At 50.0% G+C, this 20,308-nt stretch overlaps 6 protein-coding genes across 6 annotated transcripts; 3 read left to right on the forward strand and 3 right to left on the reverse strand.

Moving 5' to 3' along the window:
- Positions 1-446: 446 nt before the first annotated feature.
- EDB91DRAFT_1050183 (Ion transport protein-domain-containing protein) lies at positions 447-7,486 on the forward strand (the record flags this gene model as incomplete). Its single annotated transcript, XM_041313517.1, has 22 exons — positions 447-934; positions 989-1,159; positions 1,211-1,283; positions 1,500-1,835; positions 1,888-1,970; positions 2,026-2,236; positions 2,291-2,380; positions 2,434-2,609; positions 2,666-3,101; positions 3,152-3,437; positions 3,502-3,779; positions 3,852-4,000; positions 4,051-5,106; positions 5,159-5,393; positions 5,484-5,806; positions 5,853-6,029; positions 6,080-6,109; positions 6,158-6,269; positions 6,322-6,504; positions 6,557-6,861; positions 6,914-7,342; positions 7,396-7,486. 22 exons carry the CDS (start codon positions 447-449, stop codon positions 7,484-7,486), a joined length of 5,718 nt encoding a protein of 1,905 aa, XP_041179235.1.
- A 236-nt stretch (positions 7,487-7,722) lies between these two features.
- EDB91DRAFT_1220657 (uncharacterized protein) lies at positions 7,723-11,266 on the reverse strand (the record flags this gene model as incomplete). The annotated part of the gene is made up of 6 exons (XM_041320896.1): positions 11,139-11,266; positions 10,554-11,091; positions 9,801-10,370; positions 8,886-9,749; positions 8,326-8,821; positions 7,723-8,285 (listed from the first exon to the last, which is right to left on the reverse strand). Exons 2-6 carry the CDS (start codon positions 11,082-11,084, stop codon positions 7,723-7,725), a joined length of 3,024 nt encoding a protein of 1,007 aa, XP_041179236.1. The 5' UTR covers positions 11,085-11,091; positions 11,139-11,266.
- A 44-nt stretch (positions 11,267-11,310) lies between these two features.
- On the reverse strand, positions 11,311-13,014 carry EDB91DRAFT_1122372 (uncharacterized protein). The gene is made up of 7 exons (XM_041318284.1): positions 12,811-13,014; positions 12,615-12,755; positions 12,483-12,560; positions 12,311-12,429; positions 12,097-12,220; positions 11,663-12,046; positions 11,311-11,608 (listed from the first exon to the last, which is right to left on the reverse strand). The coding sequence occupies exons 1-7, from the start codon at positions 12,957-12,959 to the stop codon at positions 11,476-11,478; spliced, it is 1,128 nt and encodes a 375-aa protein (XP_041179237.1). The 5' UTR covers positions 12,960-13,014; the 3' UTR covers positions 11,311-11,475.
- A 1,081-nt stretch (positions 13,015-14,095) lies between these two features.
- Positions 14,096-15,159, forward strand: EDB91DRAFT_1122376 (uncharacterized protein). The gene is made up of 3 exons (XM_041318285.1): positions 14,096-14,443; positions 14,496-14,852; positions 14,912-15,159. The coding sequence occupies exons 1-3, from the start codon at positions 14,184-14,186 to the stop codon at positions 14,949-14,951; spliced, it is 657 nt and encodes a 218-aa protein (XP_041179238.1). The 5' UTR covers positions 14,096-14,183; the 3' UTR covers positions 14,952-15,159.
- EDB91DRAFT_1122377 (mitochondrial translation optimization protein) lies at positions 15,160-18,589 on the reverse strand. The gene is made up of 17 exons (XM_041318286.1): positions 18,251-18,589; positions 18,006-18,203; positions 17,897-17,952; positions 17,671-17,845; positions 17,543-17,617; positions 17,235-17,449; positions 17,082-17,184; positions 16,930-17,025; positions 16,731-16,880; positions 16,656-16,681; positions 16,418-16,604; positions 16,279-16,356; positions 16,112-16,221; positions 16,013-16,062; positions 15,847-15,962; positions 15,636-15,793; positions 15,160-15,582 (listed from the first exon to the last, which is right to left on the reverse strand). The coding sequence occupies exons 1-17, from the start codon at positions 18,408-18,410 to the stop codon at positions 15,412-15,414; spliced, it is 2,124 nt and encodes a 707-aa protein (XP_041179239.1). The 5' UTR covers positions 18,411-18,589; the 3' UTR covers positions 15,160-15,411.
- Positions 18,590-19,342: 753 nt separating this feature from the next.
- Positions 19,343-19,914, forward strand: EDB91DRAFT_1122380 (uncharacterized protein). The gene is made up of 3 exons (XM_041318287.1): positions 19,343-19,561; positions 19,618-19,695; positions 19,760-19,914. The coding sequence occupies exons 1-3, from the start codon at positions 19,462-19,464 to the stop codon at positions 19,882-19,884; spliced, it is 303 nt and encodes a 100-aa protein (XP_041179240.1). The 5' UTR covers positions 19,343-19,461; the 3' UTR covers positions 19,885-19,914.
- The last annotated feature ends 394 nt before the right edge of the window (positions 19,915-20,308 follow it).

Consider the following 20,308-nt stretch of genomic DNA (forward strand, 5'->3'; position numbering starts at 1 on the left):
CAACACACGTAGCATTGAACGCGGATTCTTATGATATGGATGGCCAGCACTTGGATGGTCAGCATCAATCATCTCTCAGTCATTCAACCCAAAGTTCTTCTTCTTCGGCTATCGACTTCACTGGGACTATCACTGGCCTTGCCACTTCAGCTCCTCCTTCGCCGACACTTCACCCTTTAGATAGTGGTCGTTCTTTTGCTCGCAGACGAACAAGCTGGGCCAAGTTAGATGTAGGGCAGGATCCCTTACGTCCGAATAATTCAACTATGGAGGCGGGTCCCTCATCCTTCAGAAGAAGTTCACCTCGGTCATTTACTTCAGATGAGAATCCTTTCTATTCTCCTGACAAACCCTTCTTTGCAAATACACCGGCGTACAATGACAACTCGGTTTATGACGAATTGCTCTACACCTCTGCGCAAACTGGCCCATCTTCCTCTTCGTTAATGTCGAATCCAGATTCCGACCTTGACTCGTCCAAGGACGGAGACGATATTCATCTCACTGGCACCAACTCTCGATGGAAATCGAGTGCAAATGAGAATTGGGCTAGTGCTAATGATTTATCCATCGACTCCGAGCGCACGGGAGGTGCCACGGCCCCCACCAGGCAGAGGACGCTACGCTACAGTACCTCACCTTCTCCTCTTAAGCGAACGGGCTCAGCGTTCAAGGCGGTGTCACATCATCTTCGACGAGCGTCTCTCCGCGTCGTTAATCTTACTGGTTATGCTTCTATTCGCATACCGGATGAGGACCTCAACGATGGCGACTATTTTCCCGCGCAGGAGGTCAAGGAACCCTTTGAAGAACAATGGAACGAAGACCAAGTCTTCGTCACCAGAAAGCTGACTCCCTTACGAGGGCGCACTCTCGGTTTCTTAGAGTCCTCAAGCACATTCCGTCTTCGCCTTTATCACACCCTTTCCCACCCGTAAGATTCTTCTGGTGTGCTCCCATCCGACAGTGTTAACTATTCCTCCTCCAGATGGACAGAACCTCTAATACTTTGTTTTATAATTCTTAATGCCTGTGTATTGATATCTCAAGCGTCTCGCACGGTCCTTCTTCCCTCGGACCAGGCCATGCCGACCCCACAAAAGGGTTTCTTTCATGTTTGGGAGGATTATGTTCTTTTCGGGTTGTTTATCCTATTCACGTGGGTTTCATACTAGTCACACCATGCTCTGACCCTGATGCCTCGTTTTAGGCTTGAAGCAGTTGCACGAATATGTGTTTCTGGATTTCTACTAGATCCTGAAGTTCCAATGTCAGCTTTGTTTGTATCTTCAACATCACCAATGACATCCACGTCGACTTCGAGGAGAGGTTCTTCCGCGTCAGGTTCCTTGTCACGCGGCCTGTCCTTGAGGCCCTTTTATGACCGCCTATCGCGACCCTTCAAACTCTCCGCGGCTACCCTTTCACGTTCGATGCCCGACATAGTACCTGGTTCAAGCAATCTGCCTCTCGACGCTTCGCGCAAGGAAAAATTCCAGCGGGTCGATGCAGAAGAGACTTCACGCACGCACCTCCGAAGTCCTTCGCAACCAACGTTTTTCTCCCGTGCCCTCCGGTCAGACCAAACGCCTACGGACGCAATCTCGCTGCCATTCCGACTGAACATCGAGAACGCACGCGACAAGGTTCATCGCAACATGCCCTACTTACGCCAAAGCTGGGGAAGAATCGACTTCATTGCCATCCTCAGTTTCTGGATAAGCTTTGCACTCTCGATGGCAGGCGTGGAGCGCGGGTCTCATCATATTGCCGCATTCAGAGCGATGAGTGTGCTCCGAATAGCAAGGCTTCTGGCTATCACGTCTGGTACTACTGTGAGTTAGCGCGCAGCATTAACTATGCTGCGCTTAATGCTTGTATCAACAGACAATCATGCACTCACTGAAGATTGCTCGGCCGCTGCTTACTAACGTGGCATACTTTGTTGTCTTCGCTGCGGTAGTATTCTCGTGAGTCTATCTGGTCTCTCTGCGAATGCTAATCGAACATGGATCATTCTCAAAGGATAATCGGAATCCAATCTTTCAAGGGTTCTTTTCGTCGGAATTGCTATCTTCAACCTACATTGGGTGAAACCCAAACCCAAATACCCACCCAATTTTGCGGTGGCCACATCGATCCGAATACCTTGGACGTATTCCCTTACCTACAGCTAGATGGTACGCCAAGTTCTGCGGCCAAGGGTTATATCTGCCCTTTGGGGCAGGTTTGTCAGGTTTGTTGCTTGGTGTTTCCTCGATGATCTCATCTCACAAATTCGCTGGATCAGGAGGGAACAAATCCATATAGTGGCGTCCAGAGCTTCGACAATATTTACTACGCCGCACTTCAAGTTGTGATCGTAACCTCAGCCAACGGCGTATGTGTTCCTTATCCATATTTACGTCGCGCTCAATTTTTTCTTTCTTTAAGTGGTCCCCCATCATGTATTCGATCATCGACGCCGAGTTCTTTGTCTCCTGCTTCTTTTTCATCATCTGCATCCTTGTACTAAACATTTGGCTTATCAATTTATTTGTCGCTGTTATCACGAACACGTTCTCCGCTATACGTTCTGATACGCAGAAGAGTGCCTTTGGTGCCGCACCGTACGTTTCTTGACCTTTGCATATGCTAGTGCTAACGTCGTTTCCCATTTTTCCAGGCTAGGACCTGGCGTCGAAGAGCGAGAAGAGGGTTGGGTGGACGGGAAACATGTTTCTCAGAACAACCCGCTCAAGGCGTTCTACACCCACACGCGCTGGTGCTGGGTGTTCTTGGCTCTCGCGTCACTCGTCGTACAAGCCACCGCCAGTTCTGACATGAGTGTTATGCATCGACTGATCCTTGACAAATCAGAGCTCGCGCTTACAGTGGCCTTTGATATCGAGATCATCATCCGCATCGCAGCAGAGCTCCCGGCGTGGCGAAGGTTTTTCCAGCATGGGAACAATTGGCTGGATCTTGTGCTGGCTGTGGGGTCCAGCGTTATTCAGATTCCGGCCATCCACAACTCGGAGCTGTACCCCTGGTTGACGATATTCCAGTTAGGGAGGTTCTACAGGGTGATTCTAGAGTTCCCGAGAATGAGGCCGCTCATGGTGAGTCTAGTCAATACCTCAATTTCTGGCAGACGACTGAACCACATCAGCTTACGGTCTTCGGGAATCTGTACGGTCTAGCTAACATGACGCTTTTCTTGCTGCTTGTCAACCTCCTTGCTGCGTTGGTCTGCGTGGAGCTCATTCGCGGTGATATGCCCGACGGGACTACGATAAATTTCGGACAGTTATGGAATTCGTTCCTTGCTGTGTACCAGATATTCTCTTCTGAGAATTGGACTGTCGTTTTGTACGGGGCAACAGACGCTGAGATTCCCATGGGGCAGGCTGCGATTGTGGCTGTGTTCCTATCCTCGTGGTTTGTATTTGCAAATTGTAAGTGATCAGCAGTGCTCAGGATTATCGCCTCCCTTCGTTGACTTGCTGTTGTTTTCTTTAGTTATCGTGATGCAGATGTTTATCGCTGTCATAAACGAGAACTTCAGCGTTGCAGAAGAAACGAAGAAGAGTAAACAAGCGTCAGACTACTGGGCCCAACATCACCCGCAACGGGTCATGCATAACAGTTGGACTCGCAAGCTGAATCCGTATCGATGGATGAAGGCGGATCCTGTTCGCGTCAAGGTCGAGAACCTCCCGTCGAACCTGGTCTTACCGATGCAGAAAACGCTTGTGCAAGATTATGGGGTCATTGGGCAGGACAACCGAAACGGAACTGTATGTATTTCTGAATGTCTGAGATGACGGGCTGCTGATATGTTTGTGGGATAGAAACCCATATCGTCGAAGGGTGCGAGACATCTCCCTTCGAAATCGTTGACGATGCTTCAACACCTGTTTTCTGGGAATACGAATTCGAATGATGTGCCGTTGGTGGCCCTACGACAGGGACGGCGTGAGTCGACAGCCGTAGAAGACGAAGAGACGGAGCGTTATCTGTGAGTTTTCTGGTATCTAGAGTGGCAGCTTTGCTCATGCGGGCTTTTAGCGACATTATTGCCAAGGCGACCAATGGTGCCGACACGACTGAGGACGACCACGATGAGCACTCCGAGCGGAAGGCGCAGAAGGCGGACTTCATCATAGACCACCCGACGTATGATAAGACCTTTTGGCTCTTCTCGCAGGAAAACCGTCTCCGGACTATGTGCCAGAAGATTGTTAAACCTGCTGGTGGAGAGCGCCTCTTCGGAGCCCCATCATCCGACGTCGCGCATACGTTGTTCCAGCTCCTGATTTTCTTGACTGTACTTGGCGGTATCATCACGGAGGGCGTAGCCACCCCTTTGTACCGGCGCGATTACTACATGCAGCACGGTTTGATGCGTGGCACTTGGTTCAACTTTGCCGAGGCAGCGTTCGGCCTTCCTTTCCTAGCCGAATTCATTATCAAGGTCATCGCTGATGGGTTCCTGTTCACTCCGAACGCCTACGTCAAGAGCATATGGAACATCCTGGACTTCATCATACTCATCGGTGTCCTTGTGAATTTGTCGTTCACGCTGATCTTCGTCAGCGGATTGACCCGTTCTATCCATGCACTCAAGGCCCTTCGAGCTCTCCGCCTCGTGACATTGATCGACAAGATGCGAAACACGTTCGAATCCCTCATTATTTCCGGGGCGACTCGTATCTTGGATGCTGCTGTTTTGGCCATCCTGTATCTGATTCCCTTTAGCGTTTGGGGCGTCAACATCTTTGCAGGATTAATGAACGAGTGCACCGATACCAGTGTCAACGGCATCAACGATTGTACCAACGAGTATGTCAATACAATCCACGGCAATTCTTTCGGATTTTTAGTCCCTCGTGCTTGGGGCAATCCTTCGCCTTCCACGACGTTCTCCTTCGACAACTTCCGGTCCTCGATGCTCATTCTTTTCGAGATTGTATCGTTGGAAGGGTGGATCGACGTCATGTCAGTTGCGATGAGCATTACCGGGAAGGACCAACAACCACAGTCCAATAACTCGCAGATCAACGCTATTTTCTTCGTCATCTACAATTTGCTCGGGGGAGTTGTCATTCTGACGCTTTTTGTCAGGTGAGTCTTGTCCTTTGGGGATCGACAACCTATTGACTTATAACTTGCTTAGTATTATTATCGGCAACTTCTCATCTAAGACTGGCTCTGCATTCCTGACCCATCCTCAGCGAGAATGGATCGACCTGCAAAAACTGATCAAACGCCAAAAGCCATCGAAGCGTCCTAAGAGTCGACCTACTCAGCTATTGCGAGCGTGGTGTTACGACCGCGCCATTCACAAGCACGGCTGGTGGTCGCGAATGATGACATTCTTCTTTGTCGTACAAATCATTGTACTCATGTTTGTATTTCTTCATTTACTGGGTAGCTATCTAGACTCATCTTTTTCAGGACGCAAACGTTCGAAGTCCGCGAAGCTATTGCGAAATTTCAAGGTCGGTAGTTGGCTTGATTGTGTTCCCTTTCGATGCCTCTCAATATGGCTCCCCTCAGATGACTTCTCGTTGATCATCACAATGATGTATGTTGTTGATATTGGTGTGAGGTTCTACGGACTTGGGTGGAGGAGTTTCCGAGCCAACGGGTGGAATATGTTTGATATTGTGGTGGCTGGCGGCAGTTTCATCACGACTCTGATTGTCCGGTTTGGGTACATGGGTTTCGTCGTTGAGCAGCTGCAGAAGCTGTTCCTCGTGAGTATCGCGTTCAAGCTCGTCCAGAGGACCAACAACCTTAATCAGCTCTTTAAGACTGTGATGTAAGTGGAGAGGTTATGTTTATATGAAATGCTGATTTCTTTGCAGTGCGAGCTTGCCCGTCATCTTGAACCTCTTGGGCCTGTGGTTCATCCTTTTTATCTTCTTCGCCATCATGTACATGGAAGTCTTCGGCCTCACAAAATGGTATTCTGCAGAAACTCACACTCAGAACTACCAAACCATGGGTTCGGCGCTCGTCATGCTCGCCTTCATGAGCACGGGGTATGCATTATCAGTGCTTCTATGATGTTTTCTAAAATATCTACTCGCAGCGAGGGCTGGAATCAATACATGCATGACTTGTACGTGACCTGAGAGCCCTTTTTGTTATGAAGTTGACTCTGGTCTAGTACTCTGGCGTATCCGCGGTGCACTATCACATCTAACAGACTGGTGGAAACGGATTGCGGTAGCACTCCTTGGGCGTTCTCCCTTTTCATCGCCTGGAACCTCCTGAGCATGGTGCGTCGACATTAATCATTCAGTATCTACTTCCTGATACTATCTCGAACAGTATATCTTCCTGAACATGTTTACTGGAGTCGTGGTGCAGAATTTCTCCTATGTTTTCCAGTCCACTGGCGGAGCGAAGGCCATCACTCGCGAAGAAATTCGTTCGTTCAAGAAAACGTGGGCGGAGTATTCCAATTCAAAGACTGGGCTGCTCGAACAAAGTCGACTGGTTCCCTTCCTGGGGGTAAGTTATGTGCGATATAATGTTCACGAAACTTAATTGAGTTCTTTTTTAGAAATTGAACGGGATCTTCGAGGTCCGCATATACCCAGTGGAATACTCCGTTCCGGCCATTGTTTCGGCTTGCAAAGATGACGATACCCAGAAGCTTGGGACGCAAGAGTTGAAGTTGAATACACGGAAAGTGAACAGGACGCTGCGCAAGATTGACTTCGATGTTATAAGACAGCGAAGAGCAGTTTACTGTCGGCTATTTCACGAAGCCAGCATTATCGACCGTCATCGCAAAGGGATCTCATTCACTGACATGCTTTTCCTTCTGGCTCACCATAAGCTGATTGTGGACTGCGACGCACTAGTGTAAGTTTGTTGATCGGCTTGTGGTGCTAGTACAGTTCTGACTACTAGGCAGGCTGAAGGACCTTATCGTGCGGCAAGAGACAAACAAACTTGTCTCAGATCTGGTGAACCTGGACCGTGTTCGTTCTTTGTTGAAAATGATATCACTGCGACGAAGATTTTTGGCCGAGAGGCTGAGAGGTAAGCTGCTTTGCTGCGTCATCGGATCAGTAGATGATCCAATCGGTATCGTAGACATTCCTGCTATTCACGTGGACTCTGCGCCGTCCACTCCACCCCCATTCACTCGGGATATCACTTCTCCTCGTAGCGATCATGGCCGTTCAGACCAAACCCCTTCTAGCCCAACTCCAGCTCCCAAAACTCTTTGCCCTTCCCCAGAGCTTGGTGTCTTAGATCATTCCTTCCGAAGTAGTCTTCAGCGTTCCCGCAGAATAAGCGATGTCAGCATGCTTTCTGCTGACATGGGTCATAGCTACTGGTTCGTCTGGATCGTCGTTCATAACAAACGTTTATTGATAGATTTTAACGTAGGAGGGATAGTTCGTTAGACATCGGTGATCAAGCAGACATAATGTCGTCCATGCAGCGTTCTATATGGGGTGGTATGTTATCGGTCTTCTAGCCTTTTCGATTGCCTGACTCCCGCCCCCAGAAATCATGCAGCAAGCTGCGGAAGAGGAGTCTGCTTAACTCGATCTTAATATATCAACTAATGATGGACATCATGAGACATTTCGTGGACACTAACTACATTGCATGTATACTCCCAATAAATCAACACTCACTTGTACGGTATTGGATAGAAATAGATGCATATAATGGTAGAACAACATGGTGTGACATGAAACATATCCGTATCTACGCCTGGCCTTGAAGTCTCCGAGGTTTCCACACTCCTGTCCCCTTCGCCGGAACAATTTCGAATCCATCATCATTATTTCTTGATTCAGGCGGCGCAGGATTACGGGATGCAGGAGGGGCAGGAGGGACGGGAGATGCAGTCTGAACAGGTGCGGTACCAGTAGTAGGTCTCACCGCTTGGCGGTCTCTCCAGCCTCCTCCGGTGCCACCGAATGCACCAGGTCGGTAGGCGCCCGCGGCAGGAGCAGCAGCAGCAGCTGGCAAAGGGCTTTCAGCCCGTGGTGGAGTGGCTAGAGCGGTAGCACGTGCGGGCGCAGATGGCGCTCCTCCACGCCGCCAAGTTTGGGACGGCGCTGGTTGTGCTGGTGGGTTACGCTGCTCTGCGCGGCGTTGAGCAGCATGTGCTTCAGCTTCAGCTTCGCGCTCAGCACGTTTCCTAACTTCTTCTTGAATCTTGGCACGCTCTTCATCCCGTTGTCTGCGTGCTTCGGCAGCTTTCTCTTTCTCTTCCTGTTCCTTGGCTGCGGCCTCTTCCTCGGCTGCGCGCCGCTCTGAAGAAACTTGAGAAAACGAGGGTGTCATGCGACGAAGCATACTCACCAGCTTCCAGTCGAACCTCTTCTTCCTCCTGTTCTCTGCGGATTCTCTCAGCCTCCAGACGCTCTCGTTCCTCTTCATCTTTCTGTTTCTGATGTGCAGCCCTCCTCTTCTCTTTCTCCTCTTCGATCCTCTTGCGCGACTCCGCAAGCTTAGCCGTGTGCTCTTCACTCCGTTGCGCAATAATGAGCTCCTTCCTCCGTTGATAATCCTGTATCATGCGACTCAGGCGCTTCTTGGTCGTGATGTCCTCCTGGAATGCCTGACGAGCGCCCTCAATGCGCGAACGTTGAAGGGTTTCGAATATTGCACGGTCGGTGGCTTGCTGCTCCGTATAGTCCTGCGTATGCAGCGGCTGCTCTTCCTTGCGGTATGCACGCTCGATGTGGTCGATCCGCTTTGCAGCAGTGCGTAAGCGTTGATTGAGCTCCTTCTTCTCGCGCTCGAGCTGTTCAACTTGCATGCGCATGAGTGAGTCCGTCGACATATCTTCCATTTCCTGTGGTCAGTCATATTAGTAACGCTTAAGTCCAAGTATTTTGAAAAAAAAAAAAGACACGCACGCCCACCGACACCTTTAAGTTGCCCTTCTTGATCAGCGTCTGGGCGAGCTTCTTCGCTTCCTCCGCACGAATGCTCTCTACCTCCTTCTGTGCACGCTCGCGCTCCTTCTTCGCCATATCAATCTTCGCCCGCCGTACCTCCTCATCCTTCTCGCGCCGTGTTGTCTCAGCACGCCGGCTAGCTTCCTCCTTCTCCTTGCGAGCGGAGAGCTCAGAGAGGAGCTCACGACGGCGCGCAACAAGTGCACGGCGAAGCGACAACGCATGTCGTTCAGCGTTCGCAGCCGCGACCAGCTCCGCAAACTTGGCCTGCTGCGCAGCTTCTTCTTCCTCGGGGGAGAGTTTAGGCGGGGGGTACAGCACCGCAAGGGAATTGTGCAGTGTGACCGCAAGCGTGCTCAGCCGTGTGCGTACCAGGTCTGCGGCGCTGGGCTGGATGCTCGTCTCTGTGCTGGTGCTCGTAGACGAAACGGGGTCCTCGGAGCTGAGTACAAAGCCCTCATCAATGAAGGTGATTGTGCCGGTGGCGTGGTCAACATGTACGCTGCGCTCGCCACGGCGTGCACAGCCCATGAGGAACGCCTCTACCTGCTCTGGGCCGAGGTCCTCAAGGGGTGCGACGAGGTCGAGGAGCGAGGAGATAGTGAGAGTGGAATAAATTTGAGAGAGTTGTGCGAGCAAGCGGGAGAGTAGTGCACGTTCCAGAAGGGGGCGGTAGCCTGAGTATGGTGTATCTGGCGCACACAGCTCTGCGAGAAGCGGGGCAGTAGAGGAGCAAAGCGTCAAGGGGTCAAATGATGCTTCGAGGAGCGTGTACAGGGACTTGATAGGTGCTGGGGAAAGACGGAGAACGTCACGGGAAAGCTGAAAATGAGTGAGTATGTGTTCAGTTCGACAGATCACAAATATACATACGGCATCCTTGAGCAGCCCAGCGCGAGTGGGCGCTTTGGTGAGACCAAGAAGAGCAGTGAGGCGCGATGATTTGCCTTTGCCATCCTCATCATCACCCTGCAGGCCAACGGGAACAGCCAAGGTACTGACAAGTACCTGGCTCGCGAGCTTTGCCATCTCCTCCTCGCTCTTTCCCCCGATGCTGGTAACAATCGCATGATATCGACCCCATGCAGCGGCGTGATAGAGAGCGTTTCCGCTCATCAAGAAAATCTTGGTCAACTTCTCATAATAGTTTGCCATCATCGCTGGGCGGGGAGCCTTTTTTGCCATTGTGAGCAGATTGTGCACATCCTCGACACTGCGGAACGCCTCCTGCCAAAGCTCGAGCTCGACAGAAGTGTTTAGCTGGGCGAACCGCGTGTCAAGATGATGTTGCAGAGTCTCCGGATCCGATAAGTTGATCGCGTGCGTTTGATGCGCATATTTTGCGACATTAGAAAGGTGCAATCGGAGAGTTTCACAAAGTCTCCGAAACTCGACTTTCCGTTGGTGCTTTAAGCAGAAGCGGAAAGCTTGCTGCGCAACTTGCTAAAGAATTCGTGTTAGAGAAAACAGAATCAGGGTCGTCCCGAGACAAAGATCATGAGGCGCTGATACCTGCCTAAAACGGTAGCCTTCCCGTCAGGAAGTATATGAGGACCGAAAATTGGAGAAGGAATGGAAGTGGTCTCCAAAGGCGTATGCGAGTAGCCAGGAGCAAAATGAACTCACCTGATAGATGGCTTCCAGCCGAGCATTGTTCTTGAGAGTTTCGAGTGATGTACGATAACTCTCCCACAGGAATTTGAGCCAGGGTGTGACGAGTGCACGATCCGTGCGGTCCTTGCTCTGGTCTCCACTAACTGCGCCCAGCAGAATGCTCTCAGGTGTTTCACTTGCCTCAAGATCGTCGACATCAACAGGTCCAGTGACCTTGTCTGCTTTCTCTTGTGCCTCGTGGACCTTCGCATCTGAGAGCTGAATAAAACGGTTGATGACAACCTCGATGCTTCCAACGCTCGTATTCTGAGCGATATTTTTATATTGCATAAGACCCTCTTTGGCAGTGCGACCTTTGCGCATGTCGACGCAAAGCTCGACGAAACGGATCACGATTGGCTCGAGCGTAGTGAGTGGTGTCGAGCGAAAGCGTTTTGAGGAGAACATCTCTACGAGCGACTGAAGAGCTGCATGAGACTGGCCAACAGAGACGAGGCCCTCTGCCTGCTTGAGGACGGCCTCGGGTTTTGTGAACGGCGCCATGATTGGGCTGTGGGTTTGTTAGTACTAGGTCAACGAGCGGACCATCGTACGCACTGTTCAAGTAAATTTCGAGCGTTGGATTTTTCGCTCGAGTGGTCTTGTGCAGCTCTTTGAGCTCGCTGTTAGTTCAACGGGTTAATGGGCCTTGCCTGCGACTCGATGTCGGTCCCGTTAATGACAACGAAAAAAACTAAGTTCTGTAACCCGTGGGTAATCTTATACTTTTCAGGCTTTTCATTTAATGATCAATGATCATGCGGGGACAATGTTATAACCTCCTCATCAACACTTTCAATGCGTCGTACAACCCCCGGTCCCCCTGTGGATGGCGTATTTTACAAGGTTACTGAATACATCTATTGGACCCATCCCCATCTGCCTAGTTTTCACTTCAAATCCAACGTTGAACAATGACATTGTTGGCTAATCCAGCACCCTCGATTGTTTGGGTGTCATCTTCCAGAGTACGATTAGGGAACGTCGTTCCAATCGTATACGGGCGCGACAGATTCTCAGGACGAGAGCTATAATGATCTTCAGTGCCTCAAACAGATTTACAAGGGCTAAACACAACGTACGCATTGATAAACGCGCGAATATCACCAACTGTGTGCGTGAGGTTCATCCTGCATGGCATCCGCGTGCCATCTGCCAGACGGATTTGCACGCTCGTAGTAGGCTGCGTCTGGTCGACCTCAAAGCGCGTATTGATACTCTGCCTCTCGACGGGAGCACTGGGACTAGCACTACTACTACCGGCGCCAGTTGGAAACGATCCTGGCATCGAACTGCCAGAAGATGCTGCACCAGGGTTGACAACAGGAATTGGTGCACCAAGCCTCTGTCCATCTCCTGAAAAGTTACCTCTCTTAGGGGGTACGTACGCCTCACTAAGCCGGGTCGACACGTTGAGGTCGACACGTTGCCAGGGTAATACATTCATCAGGGACAGGGGCGCAGCACTGTGAAGAATTATGACAATGAGACGTGAAAATGCCAGGATTTAACATACCCTCGCTGAATGGATCTCAAAAGCTCTTGATTGCCGGGCTCCTCATATCGCATCAGCGGTCCATCTTCAATGCTGAACCCGTCACTCCAAAGATGCAGGTGCCGGACAACGACCTCATCTTCGTCTTCATATAAAGTAGCAAGTCAGCCATGAATAATAGCCACTGGGACGGCGAGCTGCACAGAAAGGTGATGAAGTAGCATCTGGGACTTACTATCTTCTGCATTCGGATCCGGCACGTATGCGCTCTCCACTTCATCACTTCCAAGGGTATGCCCAGCACCACTGAAAGGTCCAGCTCTGCGGGCTTCAGGTGGAGGTGCCATCCCTGCCCTTCAAGACATAGAAGTCTTAGTCAGGATTAAAATATTGACTGAACGGCGTACTCTGCAGCCTGCTTCAAAATTTCCCTGACAAGACGCCCACCAGGTCGGGCAGAGTTAGGGTTCTGCACCGAAATGCCACTACCCAGCTGATGAGCTCAAATACTATCAGGTAAAGATCAAGCCCCTACACACCTCCGCTCGCCACCCGCAAACCAGGTTTCGCCCTCTTTATTCTCGACATCGTCGTCGTCGTCATCGTCGCCAACCTGTGGTCCTCCAGGCATCCTAGCACCACCAGATGTGGGGAGGTTCGAAAGACTTCCAAAGCCACCTCTATTAATATCTGATGCTCAGATAGTTGTCAAAGATAAAGGTGCTGGAAGCGCACCGGGACGAGGATGAGGAGTTCCTGCCAGGCTGAGAGTTGCTGGTGTTCCAGTCTCCAACCCGACCCACGCGAGGCGCTGATGGTCTGCCCCATCCCGCAGGTAGAGGCTCGCTGTTCTGATTTCCTCCAAGAGATTGTCCGCCTGACATTGTTCAAATCAATGATACGGATCTATGGACCTGCGCAATCAGTACGCGTCTTCGGTGCCACTGTGGTAGTGCGGATTACATAAGAAATCCAAATTTAGTATCCGTAGTTCGTGATCCGCATGGGGGTCACTGCGATGCATCTTGTTCCTTTAGTTATCTGGCTTCACCATGATGAGCACTCGGTCCTCAAAAATTGGAAAAAATGCAACACACGTATGTTATTTTACTGCCACAGCAGTGAGTGATGGCACTGTCGCCGAACCCGATTTGCAAGTTGCAGAAGAGTAATTCACCCCCACATCACTGTTGAGTCTGATTCACTCTTGGGAACTCTCGTCTTCGTTTTTCCGCACAATGAAGGATTTTGAAAATTCAATCTTTTTCCTGCGACACTTCCTCTTCCAGAACACTTGCGGTGCTGACAAAGATCTCAAAACTCCTGCACAGTGCCATGGGAGCAAATCCACCTCAAGCTGAGGGCCCGTGCGATCCAACCAGGTGGAAGCACTTAGCAGCTCTCTCCGTGCAAGAGGAACAACCGAGCATCTCCACAACGTAATTATGTGTGCTACTCCAACACCAACACCCTCTCAGATATCAATCATGTTAACTTACCTCAGCCACTTTCACATCATAAATGACACTCTTTTCCATCACGCTCGACCATAACGCCCTGACAAAAATCGCTCAAGTATGTCCTCATCTTCAGTTTCTGCTTTTAAATGAAGAACACAAAGGTTGCATGCACCAACGAGCCGAAGGTCACAAGCTGTGTAGGCTCAGCACGTCTGTCCAGTTGTGCCCTCCTTCAACCAAACTCTCCGTAGTCACTATGAGCCTTGACTAAACCTCATACTTTTCGCTGCCACAAACTGCTATGGGAACCACCCGAGGACGCGACGAATCCGAGTCATGATGGTATTGAGGTTGCCCTTAGCCTTGCGCTGTCGTAGAGCGAGAAACAACAGAAGGCGCTTCATCAGAAAGATGAAAAGGGCATCCATGTTCCCCTGGGTTGAGTAAGGATGTGATGAATATTCGGTGATGGAACGGTGGCGAATCAACTTATAAGTCACGGAGTGACTTCAAACTGCCTCGCGTCATAGTCACGTGTTTCAAAAATCAAAGCTTTCAAACGTAGTACTTCAAACTGGACAACGCCGTGGTCAGGTTACCCTTTGACCGGTACCCACCTCGAGCCCCCCTTGGTCGAAAGCCTCAGCAATGCGTGCACCAACCCCACAATTATCTCTTATATCCTCTGTACCTTCGAGCAGGAAACCTTCGTTCAAGAAAAGAAAGCTCAGCCATTCCCAGTCATCCACACGCCACGACACAGGCTCATGTCCCTCGAGGGCAGAACAATATTCTACGACACCAAATGCACATAAAGCTTCGACCTCATCATGCTCCTCATGCCACCGTTTGTTATCTGCATCGATGAGGTATGGTGCAGGCGCAGGTGCAGGTGTGACTTGCGCAAGGTGGGTGGCCACCTTTCTTCTAAATGTTCATCTCAGTTTCATACATTTTCAGATGTGGATCAACTGTATGTGCTGTCTGTGCCCGTACATGCTCCTCGATGATACGACCATCATCGTTCCCGCCAACGCCGGCATTAACACGCAGTCCTTCTCTGACTGCGTCACCATCACCGTCACCTTCAGGATCTCCCAGACGAGTCGCATTGAGCCTAAGCATCTCTACAATGAACTGCGATATACACCTCACCCCCTCTTCTAAGAGGAAAAAGCCCTCAGAAAAGGATGACGTCGATGTAGACCATCCTTCGAAATCTCGGGGCTCGCTTCTAGGGCTAGACGATGGAGCAGTCCTTGTTCCTGGATGTGGACGACCTATTTGCAGAACGTGCTGCGTGGAAAGTGTTCAGAAGTAAGCTTTCGATGACTAGTACTACGTTGAGCGGTGATTGAGTCCTTTTCTCGTTGCAGTGATGGGACTCTTTGTGTGGATTGTTACGCCGTTGTTTGAAACGTGCTCTAGGAATCAGGATAGGGAACAATTTAAACATGAGGAGCCTGTCACGCTCAACCGACATAATCTGCATCTTCAATACTAACGCTCTATTTGCTTTCCTTGTTACTTACATTATTGGAAGCCACAGTGCCTAGATTCCTCATATTGTATACTATGCACTCATTGTTCTATGTTCGTCAGAATTCATGCACTGCATGCTATAGCCTGAAACGTAGAGACATTCATGGCGTGCTAAGTCTTCTATATTTCGATCGTGAGGAACAAGCAAAACCCCAACTCGCACTGACGGCCCACGATTTCTGAATTTTCAAACGCAGTGCAACGCACGTCGATCGCGAACCTCCGTGTCACGTAATCTGAGCTCTCCTGGTGCAAACTGAAGACGAAATGATAAGTGGGGATTATGTAGATGTCGATGCCAGCCGTGGATAGTATTAATGCTCCGCGAAGACGGTCATGCAGTTGCAGCCTTCAAGAGAGGTTGGTGATCAGCCGAATGCACCGCTTCAACTTTCTCTTTACTAGTAGGTTCTCGTGCATCGGCTGCCCGCCATGTCTTCCTGGCATGTTTCAGCAGGTAGATTACTGAAGTCGGAGTCATGCCTTCCATGCGCTTGGCGGCACCCTGACGCACGGTCAATCGCGCATCATACTACATAGTCAAAACGAAGGGCTTACCAAAGTCGTGGGTCTGACCTTCTGTAAGCGTTCCCTCACCTCATCGCTCAATCCTTGCACTTGGGTGTAGTTCATATCAGGATCCAGTAGCATAGACTCGTCGGCATGAAATAATGCAAGATCGGCCAGCTGTCGCGGGATGTGAGGAGCGTAGGATGCTATTTCGCAGCGCATTTAGCATGTTGAATCAAGGAAATGTGAGATTATTCACCTTCGATGTCGATTCGTGCTCTAATATGTGATTCTACAAGATCGAGACCTGGAACAGCTCCGGAACGTACGAGATCGGCAGCGGTGACACCGGGAATCTTCAGCATGTCGTACGCACTATTGCAGAATTCCAGCTGGAGTTACATCATAAATACGCAACCACGAACCTCCTCAGGATTCCATCTCGACGAATATCAAATCCGTATCTCCCCCAACCCTGAGCAAATATCAATGGAAGAATTCAGGCAAGCTCGACACGACCTTACCTGCGGGCTGAGCACAACGCTTGTGAGGAGCTCAGTGCCGCGCTGTATGGCATCCCGGTCACTCAAAAAGGCTAACCATCTGTCAGGAGAGACAATTCCAGCAGAATGCCCTATATCAACAAACCATCAGATCGTAAGTAAATGGAAATGGGATCTGCGGAGCATACCAATCTCAGTTAGCCGCATGTCGGCGTTGTCACTCCTCAGCGTCATCCGATATTCCGAACGAGAAGTGAACATCCGGTCTCCATAACCGACCAAGATCAGCCTCGCGTCAGAGACGAGCCAATCAGATGTCACACGTACATGGTTCTTCCGCTCCCTTTCCTATTAGATCATCTACCATGACTCCCAAGAATCCATCCGCTCGGGTGAGCACCATTGAGGGACGACCACGGGCTGAAAGACCTGCGTTGATTCCTGCAAGGCAACCTTGCGCAGCGGCTTCTTCGTAACCCGTTGTGCCGTTTATTTGGCCAGCGAGGTAGAGACCCTACGAGTTTCCTGTCAGGCGGTATTGACGAAGTGCAGACATGAGAGTCACCTGGATGCGTTTTGTCTCCAATGTCGCTTCGAAGATCATGAGCCAGGCATGATGTTACATTCTTGTGCAACTTACAGGTCAACTCGCGGGGATCGACATGATCATACTCGACGCCATATGCCGGCCGCAACATCTTGACTTTTTCAAGGCCTGGTATTGTTCTCATCATTGGTTCTTGCAACTCCTCGGGCATCGAACATGATAGTCCATTTGGATATATCAGGTCTGCATGGCAAATTATGATGTGCAGTTTGGATTCTACACTAGTGCACACCTGAATCAAATCCTTCTGGCTCGAGCCAGATGGTATGACTGCCCTTGTGTCCAAACCGAGTAATTTTGGCTTCAAGTGAGGGGCAGTATCGCGGACCTGTAAGATGATGGTAGCACCAGCAGAGCAGTAGATAATAGCTATGAACTAGAAACCTTTCTTGGTCTCCTGAATATGCACGCTGAGATGCATACTCTCCTTGATGAGGCGATGCGTTTCCGACGTGGTGTGAGTTTGAAAACACGGAATCTGATTGTTCTGTTCCAAATTCAGTCTTCATGTGTAGTTCCTGGACAGCGGAGACTTACAGCATGGTCTACTTCCCTATGAATAAACGAAAACGGCTGAGGTTTTTCATCCCCATCTTGTCGTTCCATCCGACTAAAGTCAATGCTGTGCTTGTCTAGCCTTGCAGGTGTGCCAGTTTGCAGGCGTCCGAGTTTGAACCCCGCCGCGCAGAGAGATACAGAGAGACCTGTCGAGGGTACCTCTCCGATGCGTCCCGCAGGTATACGACGCATCCCTACCATGTAGTTATGGATGTATAAGGAGTTGAAGATAAATTTGACATGAAAACGTAAGTTATGCATGATGCAAAGCTGGAGCCACAACGTACCAATATGGATTTCACCACCAAGAAATGTCCCAGTGCAAATAACGACCTTAGAACATTTGATCACATCTCCTGTCTCTGAAAAATAGACCGGTGAGGCCTTGTATTGTATGAGGGTATAGCGCACGCACCTAGCCGGACGCCCGTTACCGTCCCCCACGTTGAAGAGGATGCGGATGTGGAGGGACTATTGTCAAATAAAAGGTCAAATACACTTGCAGCACGTACGTCCAGGTTAGGGTAGCCAAAAATGATGTTTTGCATATGACGCTTGTAGATCTTACGGTCCACCTGCGCTCTAGGGCCCTGTTTCTCAGATGTGGTGAGACAAGGCAAGGATCATCGACTACTACTCACCCAAACAGCTGCACCCTTTGACGCATTGAGCATACGAAACTGTATGCCAGCTTTATCTGTACGACAAGTCTCAAGTATTTACGTTTACGCCCACCCGGAAGCAACGTACCCGCGATCCTTCCCATAATGCCATCAAGAGCATCGACTTCCCTCACTAGTGTACCCTTTCCAACGCCACCAATAGAAGGATTGCATGAGAGCTCGCCTACAGTCTCAATCCGCTGGGTTAGCAGTACTGTTCGAGCGCCTGTACGTGCGGCACCTGTCGCCGCTTCACAGCCCGCATGTCCTCCACCGATAATACATACTGCCGAGAACGTCAGCTGAAACACAACTTGATAGCACACTGCGAACCGTCGTAGGTATCTAGAATTGAGTTAGAAGTCGTGGTGTGTAGGGCCCGAATACGTGCTTCTCGGGCAGGACACGAGAGTAGTCTTGTGGACGAGCTTATGCCTGTGTCAAGGAGTCGTCGTCGCCGCAGTAGAGTAGCCCAGTTTCTTCTCGATATCATTATAGTCCCAGAATGTCACGGTTCTCTGGGTAAGTGAAAATTTCAAGGATAACAGAAAACGGTGGAGTACAATCTGCACGTAGGTTGTATTGATCCGGATGAAGAAGAGACAGTTTGCTAGCATGCGGGGCTCGAGGCTGAGTTCGAGATCCTTAAGGTAGCTGAAGTTCTAAATTCTGTGTTGATTGAATGCAATTTGAGCATGTCTCACGGGGGCTCCGACAACATATCCAAAAGAAGTATCTCTCCGAAATAACCAGATGCTGCGAACCCAATATTTACTTTTACATAACCTCTCATTTAGACTTGTCCAATCTTTTCGCCATGGATGATTGATTGCCTGCCAAAGAGCTCACAGCCTTTAACGGGAGCCTTGCGGATTAAAGCAGGGGTAGAGTGTGTATTCCGCTGCATGCGGCAGGAATCCATCTGTCCTGACGCAGGCATAAAGGCTCCGCTGGGACATTTCAGTGAGGATAACCAATACATGGCCGCCGTTAGTTTCCCGTAGTCAGACAACATTGATGGGATGAAGATAGTCGTTCCTTTTGGCCGCCGTCACTTGCAGGTCGACGACCCTCACGCCGCGAAATCGATTTTGGCACTGCACACAGTGCGCTAAGCACTTGTTTCTGATTTGCCGACCTCCATTCCAGATGTAACGATCTAGCTTGGACTTCGACTCTCTGTCACGTACGAGGGTGGAGTGACAATCACACTGCCGCTGGCCCGCTGCGCGGAATCTTTGTTTCCTTGCCCATAATGTTATAAAGATGGGTCCGCAGGGAGTTATTTGCTCAATCTCTCTCGTGCAATCATAATGGTCTAGCGTAGCATCCATCGACGGCTTGCCTCATAGACGGGCTGTGCAGCAGTCTACCTTGGCCCGTGTTAGATGGATGCCTACATTATTTCATTACTTGATTTGAATAGTTTCACCTGTCGATCCTGACTTCGGTCAAGCACAAGACAACACTTTCCAACATAGTTCCTCCATCGGATTATCACTCGGATCAGATCACTAGCTGGTCCAGAGCAGCCATCATATTCGATGGTGATGCGCTTTTCCCTTGCTCGAGGCTTTCAAATGATGAAGGGTGCACATATGTTTTTCCTGTTTTCAACCACCGATATTCTGCTCGCATGTCATGGTAAGTGACATCTTTAGAACATATCTTTCTCTCAACAATGTAACCGTGCCATGAAGCAGAACTAGTTCTATCGATTGTTGCGGGTATCGGACTTTGTTCGAAGGAACGATCATCTCCCTTCGTCTATAGGGCTGGTAAGGGCAGACTAATCGGACATAGTCCCTTTCAAGTATTTGCATGTCTGAAGTGCCTGACCAGCAAGGCGTGACATCATTGACGATCTCTTCTTCCAATTCTTTGGGCTTAGCTACTTTGTCGGTCTTCAAAGCTCCACCGCAGTTGGCTCGCGGGTCAGCTCTGCTCTGCCCATCCTACACAGCTGAGATGATCTGTATGAATCAATTCAATTTGACGCCCCCATGTGACTGACGCCTTAACGTGATTCGACATTCCGACACTTGGGGCTCGTGGCTTGTGACACACCAAAAATTTCGACGTGTTGGACGACAATACCTGTAAGTGCTTCTCAGTGTGTCGTGTCAGATACTAGCGCGCAAATTTGGTGTAAAATCGACCGCTGCACGAATTTGGAGTCCCTGCTATCCCTTCCGGTGCAATCGGCATCCCACAGACGTCGGCAGTCACGCTTTTTCGCAGGGTTTTGTGTGACTTCCTGTGACCGATTTGTCACGTTTTCCCGCCAAATGTTTGACCTGCCGACTTCTGTGGGAGCACCGGAAGGGATAGTACATGCCCACGGAAGCAAAAAAAATCCAAATTTCTGTTGTGATATTGAATGTTATTTCG

The sequence above is a fragment of the Suillus paluster genome (genome assembly GCF_016628075.1).
Source record: "Suillus paluster strain FC165 chromosome Unknown EDB91scaffold_15, whole genome shotgun sequence".
NCBI classification, from domain to species: Eukaryota; Fungi; Basidiomycota; class Agaricomycetes; order Boletales; family Suillaceae; genus Suillus; species Suillus paluster.

Coding starts and splice junctions, on each gene's coding strand:
- EDB91DRAFT_1122372 (XM_041318284.1), bottom strand. CDS start 12,959: ATGTCAGGCGGACAATCTCTTGGAGGAAATCAGAACAGCGAGCCTCTA. Junction 12,756..12,810: donor AACTCCTCATCCTCGTCCCG/GTGCGCTTCCAG, acceptor AGATATTAATAG/AGGTGGCTTTGGAAGTCTTT. Junction 12,047..12,096: donor TTGAGATCCATTCAGCGAGG/GTATGTTAAATC, acceptor AATTCTTCACAG/TGCTGCGCCCCTGTCCCTGA.
- EDB91DRAFT_1122376 (XM_041318285.1), top strand. CDS start 14,184: ATGCGTGCACCAACCCCACAATTATCTCTTATATCCTCTGTACCTTCG. Junction 14,444..14,495: donor GCAGGTGTGACTTGCGCAAG/GTGGGTGGCCAC, acceptor ATACATTTTCAG/ATGTGGATCAACTGTATGTG. Junction 14,853..14,911: donor TGCGTGGAAAGTGTTCAGAA/GTAAGCTTTCGA, acceptor TTCTCGTTGCAG/TGATGGGACTCTTTGTGTGG.
- EDB91DRAFT_1122377 (XM_041318286.1), bottom strand. CDS start 18,410: ATGATATCGAGAAGAAACTGGGCTACTCTACTGCGGCGACGACGACTC. Junction 17,185..17,234: donor ATAGGGAAGTAGACCATGCT/GTAAGTCTCCGC, acceptor AATTTGGAACAG/AACAATCAGATTCCGTGTTT. Junction 16,063..16,111: donor GCGTTGTGCTCAGCCCGCAG/GTAAGGTCGTGT, acceptor ATATTTGCTCAG/GGTTGGGGGAGATACGGATT.
- EDB91DRAFT_1122380 (XM_041318287.1), top strand. CDS start 19,462: ATGGTGATGCGCTTTTCCCTTGCTCGAGGCTTTCAAATGATGAAGGGT. Junction 19,562..19,617: donor TATTCTGCTCGCATGTCATG/GTAAGTGACATC, acceptor CGTGCCATGAAG/CAGAACTAGTTCTATCGATT. Junction 19,696..19,759: donor TCCCTTCGTCTATAGGGCTG/GTAAGGGCAGAC, acceptor GTGCCTGACCAG/CAAGGCGTGACATCATTGAC.